Source organism: Choloepus didactylus, chromosome X (genome assembly GCF_015220235.1).
Source record: "Choloepus didactylus isolate mChoDid1 chromosome X, mChoDid1.pri, whole genome shotgun sequence".
Classification (NCBI taxonomy): domain Eukaryota; kingdom Metazoa; phylum Chordata; class Mammalia; order Pilosa; family Megalonychidae; genus Choloepus; species Choloepus didactylus.
The window spans coordinates 68,933,405-68,949,967 of NC_051334.1; the positions used below are offsets into that span (position 1 = coordinate 68,933,405).

Genomic DNA, 16,563 nt, shown 5'->3' on the forward strand with positions numbered 1-16,563 from the left:
GGGATTGGATCTAAGTCCTCAATCCCTTGCTGGGTGAAGTTGTTATTGTAGGTAAGTCCTGTCACTTCTAGGCCTCTGATTCCACCCCTGGGACCTCCTTACCTCAGAGGCCTGTTAGGAATACCAAATGATAAAATGAATAATAAAGTTCTTTGTAAACTGGAAAGCATTCTATAAGGAGAAATCTATAAGATTTAATTTCCTCTCTACCTCTTCCTATTCTTTACCCTCTGGTAGCATCATCAATTAGTATTCTCCTGCCACCTTGTACCTTGTCCTTTTGTCAAGTTAATTCCATCTAAGACATCACTAAAGTTGGAGCTAGAGCTCAGGGCTCCTGACTCTTAGTCCAATGCTGTTGTCATATTAATTGTACTGCAAATTCCTATCTGGAGGATAGACAAACAATATACCATCAATAAATACTGAAACCTGCCACTTTAATTGTTGCTATGTAGCCAATGTTGTAGGCAATCCAACATTAGCAGAAATAAGTCCACTATCTCTTCTTCTTTGATGTGGAGTTGACTCTTACTTAGCTTCCCCATATCTGAAAATGTGGGGCGAGGGCCAGGTGCTGATATCACTTTTTGGATACTTCTAGTTATGGACATATATTCCTGAGCAATGAGGATGGGCTCCTAGGTTCCAGATACAAGAAAGCTGTATTCAGAGAATACACTGATGGTACATTCAGGATCCCTCAGCCAAGGACTGGACCAGAGGAGCACTTGGGAATCTTGGGTAAGAGGATTCCACTTTCCTTCTTAGTGTGTAATAGTCTGAGCTGCTCCTAGAAATGTGATGTCATATTAGGAAGGCCTCCTTCCTTACAGTATGCTGAAGATATCATAATATTTTATAAAGTGCTATGAAAATAAGCACTAACCCATGAGCCCTGGACTAAAAGTTAATCAGACTAGATAACTCAAAAGAGGGAATTCTTTTATTCTGTTGCAACCTGAACCAGATTTTCCTAGGCCTGTATACCTAGGCTAGGGTCTCTGAGTGTGATAGATTTAAACAGATACTAGAAGCATGAGAATTTAAGAACATCAAAGAGTAGAATAAATGATACAGAGAAACAGTACTACTTCTGTACCCAAGTTTAATTATTGCTACAGTTTCTCCACTTTCATAGGGGCCAATGGGATTTCTCATTCTTGTCTTGGTCCAGAAGGGACCCACTGGCCCCTAAAGAGATCCCACCACTCTATACTCTGAGCTGAACTCTCACTCTTTACCATCAGCAATTCAATAGAGCCCTGATTTCCTAGAACCTTGGGTAATTATGGAGAAAGTGTTGGGATGAGAACATAGTGGGAATTGGAGGCACAATCCTCCTGCTGAAGTACCCTCATCCTGTGAGTAGAAGTATCAATTTAAGGGCTTCTGAATCTGAAAATGGAGCCAGCCATGACTTTCAACCTCAGGAGGAACCTTTCTCTGGGCAACCCCCTAATTCTACAGAGCCTCCATACATCACTTTATTTAATGCCCCTTGTTCCACCCCTCTAATAGGACTTTTCTTTATCCTGCACATATTAGGTCCACTACTCAGAGGGGAGGTTGGTGATATCCTGACTGTGGTGTTCAAGAATAATGCCAGCCGTCCTTACTCTGTGCATGCTCATGGAATGCTAGAATCTGACACTACCAGGCCACTGGCTGCTGAACCTGGTGAGTGTGGACATTCAGTGAAGAGACAAACAATGTACAGCACCTCTGCTTCAGCTCTCTTGTTTGCTCCTTTTAAAAAAGTATTTTCTTAGAGACCTACATCAGGGTTATTGGCCAGTTCTAAACTAGTCTGAGTTTGTCTATGTGAAATACTCTCAACCCCAAAACAGGCTACCTATTTTAGCTCTTTTTGTTTCCTCAAAGACTGATCCTTAAAAGTGGTCACACATTTAGCCTTATACTGCCTTTAACCCTGAACACAGATTGAGCTTCTAATGCTCTCTAGACTCTGAAGTTAACCTTGGCTACAGTCTGAGCTCCTAATCTTGGCAAGAGAGTGAAACTGACCCAGATTACAAACTGATGCCTAACCCTAACCATAGATAAAGTTCTTGGCTTCTTAGTACACATTAAATCCTAACCCCAGTCACATACTGTTCTAGTTTGCTAATGCTGCAGAATGCAAAACACCAGAGATGGATAGGCTTTTATAAAACAGGGGTTTATTTCACTACACAGTTACAGTCTTAAGGCCACAAAGCGTCCAAGGTAACACCTCAGCAATCGGGTACCTTCACCGGAGGATGGCCAATGGCATCCGGAAAACCTCTGCTATCTTGGAAGGCAGCTGGCATCTGCTCCAAAGCTCCGGCCTCAAAACGGCTTTCTCCCAGGACGTTCCTTTCTAGCAAGCTTGCTTCTCTTCAAACCATCACTCCCAGCTGCACTCGTTTCCTCCCCCTGAGTCAGCTCATTTATATAGCTCCACCGATCAAGGCCCACCCCAAATGGGCGGGGCCACACCTCCATGGGAACATCTCATCAGAATCATCTCCCACAGCTGGGTGGGGCACATTCCAAGCAAATCCAACCAGCACCAAAACTTCTGCCCCACACAAGACCACAAAGATAATGGCATTTGGGGGACACAATACACTCAAACCGGCACACATACTAAGCCCCTAATACTAAATGAGTATTAATACTAATGACCATAATCTTGACCACATTCTTTTCTATTCATTCATTTATTGAATAAATACTTGCTGGAGACCAACTGGGTGATGAGAACAATTTTCGAAGCTATGAATGCAGTGGTGAATAATATTTGTTCTTGCCCTTAAAGAATCTGGGCTGTTAGTATAAAGAGACAAGATAATTGTTGATTATAATGCAGTGTGATAGGTGTTAAGTAGGGGTTTTTACAGTGTGCTGTGGAGGTGTAGAAGAGGGTACATAATCTAATGCTTGAATGGTCAAGTGTGCTTTCCCAGAGGAGATGTTATTTAATCTGAGATTTAAAACTGTTGTCCTCAAACTTTAGCAGGTATCAGAATCACCTGGAAGACATGTTAAAATGCAGATTGCTGAGCTCCAATCCCCAGAGTTTCTGGTTCAGCACATCTGGTATGGGGCTCAAGAATTTGTAATTTCTAACAAGTTCCCAGGTGATGCTGATGCTGCTGGCTTAGGAACTATACTTTGAGAACTACTGAACTAAAGGATAACAAAAATACATATAGATGAAGGGTCATATGGAAGAAAAGCATGGAAAAGTAAGTTCCAAGTGTAGGGAATATACTGTGTAAAGGCCCAGTGTTAAAAGAGGGGAAAGTTGGAGTAGAGGAAAGGGAACGGATTCTAAAAAGATGGAAGAGGTGGAATCAGCAAGATTTCGTGATTAATTGGATATGGGAGATGAGAAAGAAAATGATTCCTCACTCACACCCACATTTTTGGAGGAAGATTTTTAAATGACACCCAGATTTTTGGCGTGGACAGCCAGGTAAATAGTGATGCTGTTCACTTATATAGGGAATATGGAAAGAAGCAGACTTGAGATGAGGGGAATAGGATCATGATGCATTCACTTTTGAATTTGTTGAATTTTTGATGTCTGTAAGATAACCAATTAGAAATATCTCATAGACAAAAATATCTGTAGCTCAGGGGAAAGGTATGATCTGACTATTAGATTTTTGAGGGATCAACATTTAGGTAGTAATTGAAGTCATAGGAATGAATGTAGTTACTCCAGGAGAGTACATTAAATAAGATACTAAGAGTCCTGGGATGAGACCTTGAGGAATACCTGTATGTACAGACTGAAAAGTGAGGCCAAGAAGTAACAAGACAGGTAGGTGGAGAACAAGAAGATGGTATCAAAAAAGAGCATTTCAAAGATGAAGTGATCACCAGTATCAGCTGCTTCAGATATGTTTAATAAAATGATAACAGCAAATTTCCTACTGCATATAGCAACATTGACTTGGCTGGTGATCTTCATAAATTGGTGGGGAAAGAAACAAGATTGGAATAGACTAAAGAGTAATTGGGAGATGTAGCAGAGGAAACAGTGAATGTTTTTAAGGTTTAGGAACAGCTAGTTCAGATGATGAGAAGGTATGAGGTGTGACCAAGGCCTAAAGTAAAGTGGAGGTGAAGGACATTGGAATTGAGGAGGTGATAGATAAGACTGTTGGTTAAGTCATCCACATAGAACTTGAAGTCACTCAGGAGGATGGTAGGAATTGGGGTGGAAAGACAGATGGAAGATTCAGATACTAAAATCTTCAATAAATGATCAATAAAATCATCAATAAATGATCAAAAGGAGAGAAGGGATACATTGGAAAAAGGTAAACTCATCAGAAAGCTGATGTATTAATCCAGACAAGTGATGATAATGGTTTTAACTAAGGTGGTAGGAAATGAGGATGGAGAGTATTAGATGGATTTTATAGATTTTATTGTGTATCAATAGGATATGATTATTGAACAGATGTTGAGGGGATAAGGCAGATGGTAGAGTCAAGGATAATTCACATGTTTTTGGATTAAGCACCTAGATGGTGCCAGGTTTTTGGATTAAGCACCTGGCTGGTAATGCCATTCACAGAGAATATAGGAAATACAGGAAGCAAGGGGAAGGGTGTTTGTTTTTTAAAGGGGAAGATATTGAGTTTATTTTGAACATTTTGAGTGTATGATACCTGCAAGAAATCCAGGTGGAAAGGAGAGAGCTGTGAGGATAGTTTGAGATATGGTTCTGTAGCTTGGAAGAGACACCTAGGATAGAAATAGAGATTTAACTCTTTTCAGTAACAACTATAGATGATAGTTGAAATAATGACTTAAGAATATCTCCCAGTGAGGTAGTTTGTAGAGTAGCAATAACATTGGGCTGAGAATGAAACATTGGAAAACACCATCAATATTCAAGAGGAGATGATCTACCCTAAGTAATTTATAGATTTCATGAAGTTCTAATCAAAATCACAGTTGGATATTTTTGTACTGAAATAAAATGATTGTATATAAAGTTCATTTGGAAGAATAAAGAATATCTGGGCAAGAAGAGACAAGAAATTTTTAAAAATATTAATGAGACTAGCACAACCTAGTATTATAACATGTTACAAAGGTACAATAATTAAAGCAGCATGGTAACATAAAAATAAATCAATAGAACAGAATAAAAATCCTTCAAATAGACCCACACTTCTGCCTTTGTCAATAGCAGGAGTACCACTAGCTCCGCATTTCTCCCTTCTACCTCCCTCCTTACCAACTCTTCACAATGGAGAATTTACTAATCTGATTAGTTAGAACCCAGGATATTTGTTAGGCAATGTCTCACTAGTGGACAGAGTTACTGTTTCTTTCATCTCAGCACTCCCCTTTGCATCGCCTGCTTCCATGTTGTAAGTTGACCTGTGTCTGCCACTGGGTGAACTGAATGTGGGAGTTAGGACAGAGCCTGCACTGCATATCTAGCCATCTTATTTTCAAGGCCTGGAAAGAGGAAGCCTTGCTTAGGCCTTTAAAACAAAGCTTTGTTCTTCAACTCATCTGTTATCGGATCTCTGCCATGGGGTTAGTGGACACTGAGTTAGCTATTAAAAAAGTAGTACTTTGATTCTCATTCGTCTACTATTCTCTGTATACAGTTCTCTTAGTTAGGAACCCCAAGGGGAAGAGTGAATAGTAAGAGCCAGGAATTTCCTATGTTCCTGGATTAATACCATCATAATAGCACTGAACTTTTGCCACTAATTTTTCCACTGCTAACACAGAAAATAAATAAAAATTTAGTATTAGAAAAAGTTAGCATTTCAGTGGAAGAAAGGAAAAATTATCAATAAATGGTTTTAGGACAGTTGTTATCTTTTAGGAAAAAATAAAATTGTATCATTATCATAATATGCTAAAATAAATTTCAAATAATTAGAGGCAAAATAGTTTAAAAAATAAAAGAAGTAGAAGAAAATATAGGTAAACACTTATCTGGGCTCAAGGTGGAGAGAGGTTTTTCACAGTTTAAAAGCAAAAGGTGAGACTTTAAAAAAAAGTAAAACATATAATATTGTTACTATAGAGAGAGCAGTTACAAAAAAGAGGATGACCATTGCAAAAGAAAAACGATTGAAGTGTATAGATAGGCAGTTTATAAAAGAATAAATGAAAATGTCTACCAAAACATTTGGGATCACAAATAATGCAGCACAAAATTGTGGATAAAACCAATGTAGTCATTGCCCTCCAGAATTTTACAGACTAGGGAAGAAGAACAGATAATAAGCAAGAAATCAAATAGATACAATATATTTACATAGTTAGATAAATACTGCAAAGTAAGCAGAATGGGGTAATGGAACAAGATGGAGGGAGAGGTGAATAGACATTTAATTTGAGTTAGTGACATTTAATTTTCTATCGGAGGGATGGGAAGGGTAGCAACTATGTGAAGAGTATGGGAATAAAGGGAGAGAATTGCAAGTACAAGGAATAAAAAGGGTAAACGTCCTGAAGCTAGAGTGTATTTGGCATGACTGAGAACAACAAAGCAGCTAGTCTGTCTAGAGATGAGTAGACTAGAGGGAGAGGAGTAGGAGAAAAGGTCAGAAAGTTAAAGATGGGAGGCATAGGGAGAGCAGATCATGTTGGGCATTAAAGATCATTGGAAGGACTTCAAGTGGATTGAGAGGCCATTGGAGGATTTTGAGCAAAGGAGTGACATGTTCTGACTTCTTATAGTTTAACATGGTCAATCTGGTTGCTGTGTTGAGAAAAGGCAGTGAAAAGGCAAGGGAGGAAGTAGGGAGATGAGCTAAGAAGCAATGCAGTAATCCTGGTGAGAGATGCTGAGATGATAGTGGCTTGAACCAGGTTGGTTTGGATAGAAGTTGTGAGCAGTGGTCAAATTCTGGATATATTTTTAAAGTAGATCCAATAGGATTTTTTGAAGGTCTAGATGTGGAGTGGGAGAAATAAAAAGAACAGAAAAGTATGAGTCCAAGGTTTTTGATCTGGACATATGGAAGATAGAGTTGGCATTTAATGAAATGGGGGAAGACTGGGTAGAGCAGGATTTTGGGGGAGAAGTTGGGGTTTCAGTTTGGGATATGTTAAATTTAAGATGTCTGTTAGTCATCAACTGGATATCAATTGGAGATATCAAGTAGATAATTGGCTACAAAAGTGTGGAGACTGGAAGCGAGGTGTGGACCAGAGATAAAGATTTGAGAGTCATCAGTGTGTAGATGATATTCAAAGTTATAAGTATGGATGAGATCACCCAGAGAGTTAGACAGTAAAGAGTGACCAAGATTATTGGAGAAATCCCAGTAAGAGATGATGGCATCTTGGACCAACCTGAGAGCATTGCAAGGGGTGAGAAGTGGTCTGATTCTGGGTGTATTTTTAAAATAGGGGCAAATAGCTAATGGATTGGGGTCCCTAGATAGATTTTTCTGTTTGGTTTTCAGAAGTTCCTGTATTTTAATTATTGTTAATCCCTTTTGTTGTCTTTTCCCAATCACAGTTATCTTTTCCCAATTTGTCATTCATCTAACTGTCCATGGTGTCATGTTTTGAACAAATTCCTTAATTTGAGGTGATCAAATCCATCAATTTCAGTTTGTGCCCTTGAAGTTTGTTTATGAAGTTTTCCCTCACCCTTGGTCAAAGAGATATTCTGCTACTTTAACTTCTGTTAACATTGTAAATTTATTTTCACATTCAGATCAAACCAGAATCTACCTTTCTATGTGGTATTAGCTAGGGATCCAATTTAATTTTTCTCCATAAAGGGAGTGAGTTTTCTCAATCCTATATCCTGAACAATTCAGCTTTTCCCCCTTTGAGTTCTTTTTCCATCTTCAATGTATATTTAGTTCCTGTACATATATAGATCAGACTTCTGGTTGTTTATTCTGTTTTATTTGTCTATTCTTCTGTTCTTGTACAAATATCATATGCTTTTTTACTATTGTGGCTTTGCAACCTGTCTTAATATTGTCTTATTTGGAAGGTAGGCCTCCTTTTTTCAGGGTTGACTTAGGTATTTGCTATCTTTAATGTAAATTTAGAGTATGTTTATCAAGTTTATCAAGTTCTTCACAAAATCCAACTGGAATTTTGGTGAGTAGTGTGTTGAATTTATGGATTAATTGAGAGGGAATTGGCATTTTCATCTTATCTATTTGTAGGAATGGCTCTCCATTTATTCAGATAATATTCTATCCCCTTTATCATGTTATAAAGACATCTCCACAAAGGTTTTATTTTTATCTTTTTTCCCGATCCACAAAGGTTTTAATATGCTTGGTTAAGTTAATCCATTGATGCTTTATACTTTTTGTTGATATTTTAAAATTATGTTTTCTAATTGATTATTGCTGTTAATTTTTGTAAGTTGAAATTTTTTAAGTTTGTGTCTGATGGTCTTCCTGACTTTATTAGTTCTAACAGTTTGTTGCTAAAAATACTAAGAGTTTTATTTCTTGCACCCCTTATTTTTGTTTTCTTTCCAAATATGTTTGCCAGGATCTCTGGTGCTAGTTATGATGATGAGAATCCTTTTCGTTTTTTGTAATATCAAGAGGGATTCACTTAAGGCTTCTCTCTGCCATGAAACTGTTTTGGGGGAGGGTGAGAAGCTTTATTTGTAAATTTTTATCCAACATAACTGACATAAAAATCTTCAATGGAAAATTTTAAAAACCACTTTGAAGACTTCCTCTATAATGTGATTTTTTCTTGGAAGGTTATACCAGACCCATTTTACACCAAAACCATCTTAAATGACATAGGTTCTAATAGGCTTGGAATTTTTACCCCTCCACTTATGCACCAAACAAATTTACTCTAGGGATTTTATAACGTATTCTTCACCAGGCATATAATGTCTCATGTATTTGATCAGTTTCCTTTTAATGGATGCCAGCCATACCTCTGTGAACAGCTGCACTAACTACTTCAGAATGCCCTTGAAGTTTGTGAGCAACTTGTATTTTAATCTAAAACACTTATTAAATACTAGTTTTGATTCTATATTATCAATTAGAGGGTTGGAGAGTTGGTTAACATGAAGCAGAATGAGGACATTTGCAAGGTATAATGTGGCATAATGTTTTACTACCATGAAAACAAGAGCTATCTATTTAGGAGAAAATCAACTGGACACCCATCTAATGACAGGGTTCCATACACATAAATATGAAACATTTAATTTAAAAATGATGACATCACAACATATAAAATAGCCATTATAAATGCACATGTTAAATTCTATAGATAACAGGTTTACAGTTTTTAGGAAATTATAAGTTATACAATGGAAAAATTATACCCTTGGAAAAGTCCACATTCTATCATAGGGATGTGTGGTAAGACTTAATGACCCTGATTCTTAAACATCTGGATTAAGTCATAACCAGTTATATTCCAGAAGGAACTCTTGTACATGAATAACAATTCTAGTACCTTAATAGTGAATCAAAATATCATTGACATATGGAAACATGCATCATGAGAAGCAAGAACAATTCACCCAACTCTTCTGCACATTAACAGCTGGTCAGTCCAGATCAAAAGTGATCATGTCACTATGTCAGTAAATAACCATACTAGGAGAAATATGGACTGACTTAAGTAAAAGTGCAAAATAACAAAAATAACTTCTTATGACAATTTCACAAGTTAAGACTAAAGTATTTTACAAAATTGACTACAAAACACCGTGAAAACTTCATTCACTAAATCTCTCACTCTGTAACTGATGGGCCAACTGTATGCATGTGTGTGTGTGTATATATATATATATATATATATATATATATATATATATATAATATGGGTATGATGGAAACACTCTTATTAAGGATGGCATAAAGGTTAGCAACTTGAAAAAAAATTCTGCCAGGTATGGTTCACCAACTTCCTAAAAGGCAAAAATTGCTGCAATAGAGAACCTCAAGTCTGTTTTGAGGCCCTAGACAGTTTTACACTTATAAGACTTTCCCAGATTTAAAAAAACTGAAAGTATTTCATGAATAGACCTGCTCTATCGATATGTGTATGGAGTCCTTCAGGCTAAAATGAAAGGACAGTGGAGTAACTCAAATCCACACAAAGAAATATAGAACTCTGAAAAAAGGCAACTACATAGGTAAAAAAGTCATTATTATATTGTGGGAAGATGGTGGAGTAAGAGGCTCCAGGATTAAGTTCTGAACAACTATTAAACATACAGGAACTGTCTGAAACAACTAGTTTGAAATTCCAGGGGGCGATGGGACATCCAGGGATTCAGGGAAGAACAGGAAGAAGAAGCTGGTAAATTACAGTAAGGAGCAATAAATTGCGTTCTCTGTGCAGTGGATACTGGCACACATCCTCCACTCTCATACTAGGTGACCATGGAGAACAGGCCCTGGCTACCTCACTGGTGACAGAAGGGACATAAAAATCCTTTTTCCCAAGACCAAGGGTGGACACAGCCAATCACTGATCATTATTTTTGACTAGCAACTTCAGATCACTGGAGGTCTGAATGAGGGCAGCAATTGTTCCAGCCCATCCTGGATAAGGGTGGTGGCAGAGGGGACTTGGGGGCACTACACTTATTCAAGAATGTGGGAGACAATTAGTTGAAGGGCTGCATTTGTTGGGCAGGTCAAGAAAGGTCAGCTTTGAGGAACCACAGAGGAGGCTCCTGACACCATTCCTGAACCCCTCCCCAGGGTATTTTGGAGCTTGTCTGCACTCCCTTCATGGATCCCTGGTCCAGTTTAGTCTGGGAAAGACTGACTTTGTAAACATCTCTATGGCAACTCCCCACCCCCACATTCCCGGAATTTTCCCACCAGGTGAAAGCCACTTGAGAAAATGAAAGGAGAATAAGAAACTATAGAGGCAGACAGTGTGGGGCAAAGGCTTGCCTGCTTAAACACTCAGGGGAAAGAATTCTGTCTCCCAAGACACAGGCCAAGAAAAGACAGGAAGGACCCTGCACACAGCATTTGCCTTGGGCAGACCTTCCTCTTAGGAGAGCTGAAGCTCAAGAAATCTCTGTCTTAACAACAGTTCATCACAAAATCAAGAAATAGACATCTCAGGGAATAGATCACAGAATTAATATGTTAAACTTTTAAGAGGTACAGCGTGCATCAAAAGAGTACAAGGCAAACAAAGAAACAGGAAGTGATGGCCCATCCAAAGGAAGAGAATAGAAATCCAGAAAACACCAGTGAAGAAGACCAGAATGTGGACGTATCAAAGACTTTAAAAAATGATCTTAAAAATGCTCAAGGAGCTGATATAAAATACAGAAAAAGAACAAAAGGATATAAAAATAATGAATAAGAATATGAGAATCTTAGTAAAGAAATAGAAATTTTTAAAAAGAACCAATCAGAACAACAGGAGTTGAAGACTACAATAACTGAAATGAAAAAATTCCCTGGAGGGTTTCAAGAGTAGATTGGAGTTGGTAGAAGAAAGAATCAGCAAACTCAAACATGAGATAATTGAAATAAGGAATGAAGAGCAAAAAGAATAAGGGATTATAAAAAGTAAAAAATAGACTAAGACACTCCTGGGTCACAATCAAGTGGACCAATATATGCATTATGGGAGTCCCAGAAGGAGAAGAAACAGAGAAAGAGGTAGAAGGAATATTCAAAGAAATAATGACAGAGAACTACCCAAACTTGGCAAAAGATGTGAATATGCAAATTGAAGAAACTCAGAGAACACCAAACAAGATAAACATGAAGAAAAATACATCCCATCATATACTGAGCACACTGTCAGATGCAAAGGACAAGGAGAGAGTTCTGAATGCTGCAAGAGAAAAGCAATGTGCTATGTAGAGGGGAGTCCCAATTAGGTTGAGTACTGATTTCTCATCAGAAAATATGGAGGCAAGAAGTTAGTGGGTTGAAATTCTTAGAGTGCTTAAAGAAAACAATGTCCAACTCTGCTGGTTTGTATATACTATGTCCCTCAAGAAAAAGCCATGATCTTTAAATCCAATTTCATGGGATATTGGGATTAGGTTGTTTCCATGGAGATATGACCCACCCAACTGTGAATGACACCTTCGGTTAGAGTGTGACCTCTGATTGTTTCCATGGAGGTATGGCCCCACCCATTAAATGTGGATCTTAATTTAATCAGTGGAGCCCTATAAGTGCTCAGACAGAAGGAGCTGAGACACACATTTTGAAGACAGCTGTTGGAAGTTGACACAAACATTTTGGAGAATGCCATTTTGAAATGCAACCTGGCAGCAAGCAGACACCAGCCACAGCCATGTGCCTTCTAAGCTAACACAGGTTTTCCAGATGCCAATGGCCTTTCTCCAGTGAAGGTGCCCTATTGTTGATGTCTTACCTTGGACACTTAATGGCCTTAAGACTGTAACTTTGTAACCAAATAAACCCCTTTTATAAAAGCCAATCCATTTCTGGTATTTTGCATTCTGGCAGCATTAGCAAACTGGAATGGATTTTGGTACCAGAGAAGTGGGATGTTGCTGAGTTTCCAAATACCAAATATGTTGGGACAGCTTTTCAAATGGATAAGGGGCAGATTCTGGAAGAATTGTGAGGAGCTTGATAGAAAAGGCCTAGAATGCTTTGAAGAGACTGTAGAAATATGGACTCTAAAGATACTTCTGATGAGGCCTTAAACAGAAATGATGAATGTGTGATTGCCAACTGGAAGAGAGGCAAGCCTTGTTTTAAAATGGCAGAGAATTTGGCAAAATTGATTCCTGGTGTCAGATGGAAGGCAGAATTTGAAGGTGACAAGCTGGGATACTTAGCTGAGGAGATCTCCAGACTTTGTGTGGACGATGCAGCCTGGCTTCTCCTTGCAGCTTATAGTAAAATGTGATAGGACAGAGATAAGCTGAGAAATGAACTCTTGGGTTCAAGGAAACTAGAAACTGATAGTTTGGAAAATTCTGGGCTTTCAAAAGTGAGACCCCAGAAGCTACAGCCCCACATGAGGATTTAATCAAACATGGAAACTGACGCCATTTTAGTACAAGCCAGGATTGGACGTGGAGTTATCCAGAAAGGATTTGTGGAAAGTACTATTCTCCAATAGTTTTGACCCCTGTAAACTGCATGCTAAGCCTACAGAATTTTTGTGATATCTGTATAAATAGAACCACTGTTGGTCTGGACCGGAAGGGACAAAGAAGGAACAAATTGAAGGAAAACATTCTTCAAGGACAGAATCATGGAAGTTAAGGTCTGGAGTCAAGAGGTCTCAGGCAGGGAGAGCAGAGCAGCTGATGCATGTGGAAAGGGTGAGTTTGCCCCCCAGGCAGAGCATAGGCCTTCTGCTTTGATGCTTAAGAAGAGTGCTGCCACCACAGGCCCCAGAGAGGGTAGATTACATTCTCCAGGGATTGGGGAGAGCCTGGCCACCACCCCACTTTGCAGAGATGAGAGAGCCTTTGCCCTGGAAAGGCAGAGTCTGGGTGGCACCCCAGTGTTTGAGGAGAGTGGGGCCCAGAAGAAGGTGGTCACCCAATGTGTGGATATATTGGAACACTCACCCCAGCCTTTGGAGAGGAAAGGACTGCTGTGACAGCCCTTGGAAAGGGTTGGACTGCTGCTCTCTCAAGCCCCAGGGATACAACATCATTCTATAAATGACTCTCAGACTTTGAAATCTAATGGAGTTTGCCCTGCTGGTTTTAGGAATTGTTTTCATCCTTTAAACCCTGTTTTCCTTTCAGTTTCTACCAATGGCAATGGGAATGTTTACCCTATGACTGTCCCCCCTTTGTATATTGGCAGCAGATAACTTGTTCCAAGTTTCACAGATCCACAGCCAGAGGGAAATTTTGCCTTAGGACAGACCACGCCTGTAACTGATTTTGATGGCATCTTACACTCACCTATTGTTACTGAAATAATTTAAGTTTCTGTGATATTGTGATGGGATGGATGTATTTTGTGTATGGAGAGATCATGTTTTTCTAGGGTCCAGCAGATGGAATGTGCTGGTTTGTATATATTATGCCCCCCAAGAAAAAGCCATGATCTTTAAATCCAATCTTTTGGGATATTGGGATTAGGTTGTTTCCATGGAGAAGTGACCCAACCAACTGTGAATGACACCTTTGGTTGGGGTGTGGCCTCTGAATGTTTCCATGGAAGTGTAGCCCTGCCCATTCAGTGTGGATCTTAATTGAATCACTGGAGCCCTATAAGTGCTCAGACAGAAGGAGCTTGGAGCTGCAGCTGGGACAGACATTTTAAAGATGGCCATTGGAAGCTGGCACAGACATTTTGGAGAATGCCATTTTGAAATGCAACCTGGGAGCAAGCAGATGCCAGCCACATGCCTTCTAAGCTAACAGAAGTTTTACCAATGCCTATGGCCTTTCTCCAGTGAAGGTACCTATTGTTGATGTCATACTGTGGACACTTAATGGCCTTAAGACTGTAACTTTGTAACCAAATAAACCCCCTTTATAAAAGCAAATCCATTTCTAGTATTTTGCATAAATGGCAGCATTAGCAAACCAGAACACCAACCAAGATTTTTTTTTATCCAATGAGACTTCTTTCAAAAATGATGGAGAGATTAAGACATTCTCAGATTAACAAAAGCTGAGGGATTTCATCACCACTAGACCTGCCCTACAAGCAATGCTAAAGAGAATTTTTCCTACAAAAAGGAAAGGACTCTAGACAGTGGTTCAAAGCAGCATAGAGAAATAAATACTTCCAGCAATGGTAACCATTTGGGGAACTATAAATGCTAGTTTTATTGTATTGTTTTTTTATGTAACTCCACATCTTACTTCCTATAGGTGCTGAAATACAAATTCACAAAACTAATGATAAATCTATGTTTTTGGACATGCAAGGTACAAAGATATAAATGATCACAAGTACAAAAAATGGTGAGGGGATAGTGGGACATAAGAATATATATGTGTAGGCTATTGAAGTCAAGTTTGTATCAAGCCAAATATCTTGTTATATATTTAGGATGTTAAATTTTAACCCATGGTAACCACAAGGAAAATAGATGAAAAAATATATCCATATAGTAAAGAGAAGGCACTCAGTATGGTACAACACAAAATATCAAATAAATATAAAAGAAGGCATTAATGGAAGAATTGAGGGAATAAAAGGTATAAGGCTTACAAAAGCTAAATAGCCAAATGTCAGAAGAAAGTCTTTAAATGTAAATGGATTAAACTCTCCAGTCAAAAGGCAGAAATTGATAGAATAGATAAGGAAAGTATGGCCCAACTACATGCTATCTACAAGAGACTCACCTTAAATTCAAAGATACAAGTAAGTTGAAAGTGAAAGGATGGAAAAAAATATATACCATGTAAATAGTAACCAAAAGAGAGCTAGAGTAGCTATGCTAACATCAGATAAAATAGGCTTTAAGTAAAAGAACAGTTATGAGGTACAAAGACAGTCATCATATGCTGATAAGGGTGTCAATTCAACAAGATGTAACAATTATAAAAACCTACACACCTATCAGGAAAGTCCCAAAATATATGAAATAAATATTGACAGATTTGAAGGGAGAAATTGTGCATTCTACATTAACGGTTGGAAACATTAATACACCATTTCAATAATGCATAAAACATCTAGTCAGAAGATCAGTAAGTAAATATAAGGCTTGAATGATACTCTAAACCAACTAGACCTAACAGACATATATAGAAGACCTCACTCAGCAGCAACACATTCTTCTCAAGTATATTTGGATCATTCTCCAGGATAGACCATAGGTTAGGTCACAAAAGTCTCTACAAGTTCAAAAATGTTGCAATCATACAATATATCTATTCAATCCAAAAAGGAATGAAGCTAGAAATAAATTATAGAGGTAGAAATGGAAAATTCACAAATACATAGAAATTGAACAAAATATTCTTAAACAACCAATGGGTTATATAGGAAATCAAAAGGGAAATTAGGAAATGTCTTGAGGTGAATTAAAATGAAAATACACCATACCAAAACTTATGGGATATCGCAAAGGCAGTGGTGAGAGGCAAATTTAAAGCTCTAAATGATTACATTTAAAAAAGAAGAAAGACTTCAATTCAGAGACTTAACACCAGAAGAACTAGAAAAAGAAAAGCAAACCAAATTCAAATCAAGGAGAAGGAAGGAAATAACAAAGATTAGAGCAGAGATAATTGAAATAGCAAACAACGCACACACACAAAATCCGGAGAACCAACCAAACCCAAGTTGTTTATTTGAAATGATCAATGAAATTGACAAATCTTTAGCTACACTGACAAAGAAAAAAGAGAGACAATACAAATAACAAAAATTAGAAATTAAAATGGGGAATTACTATGAACCCCACTGAAATATAAAGGACAATAAGAGGATAGTATGAATAACCATATGCCAAAAAAATTAGATAGCCTAAATGAAATGGATAAATTCTTAGATACACACAAACTACTATACTGACTCAAGAAGAAAAAGAAGGTCTCAGCAAACCAATTGCTAGTAAAGATCTTGAATCAGTAATCAAAAACATCCAAACAGAGAGAAATCCAGGACCAGATGATTACAC

General features: G+C 38.1%; 1 protein-coding gene across 1 annotated transcript in view; it reads left to right on the top strand.

Moving 5' to 3' along the window:
• Nucleotides 1-16,563, top strand: part of HEPH (hephaestin) — a 103,974-nt gene that overhangs the window by 27,914 nt on the left and 59,497 nt on the right. Inside the window, 2 exon segments of the mRNA XM_037821506.1 lie at nucleotides 605-744; nucleotides 1,549-1,680. Coding sequence (XP_037677434.1) covers nucleotides 605-744; nucleotides 1,549-1,680 — 272 coding nt within the window.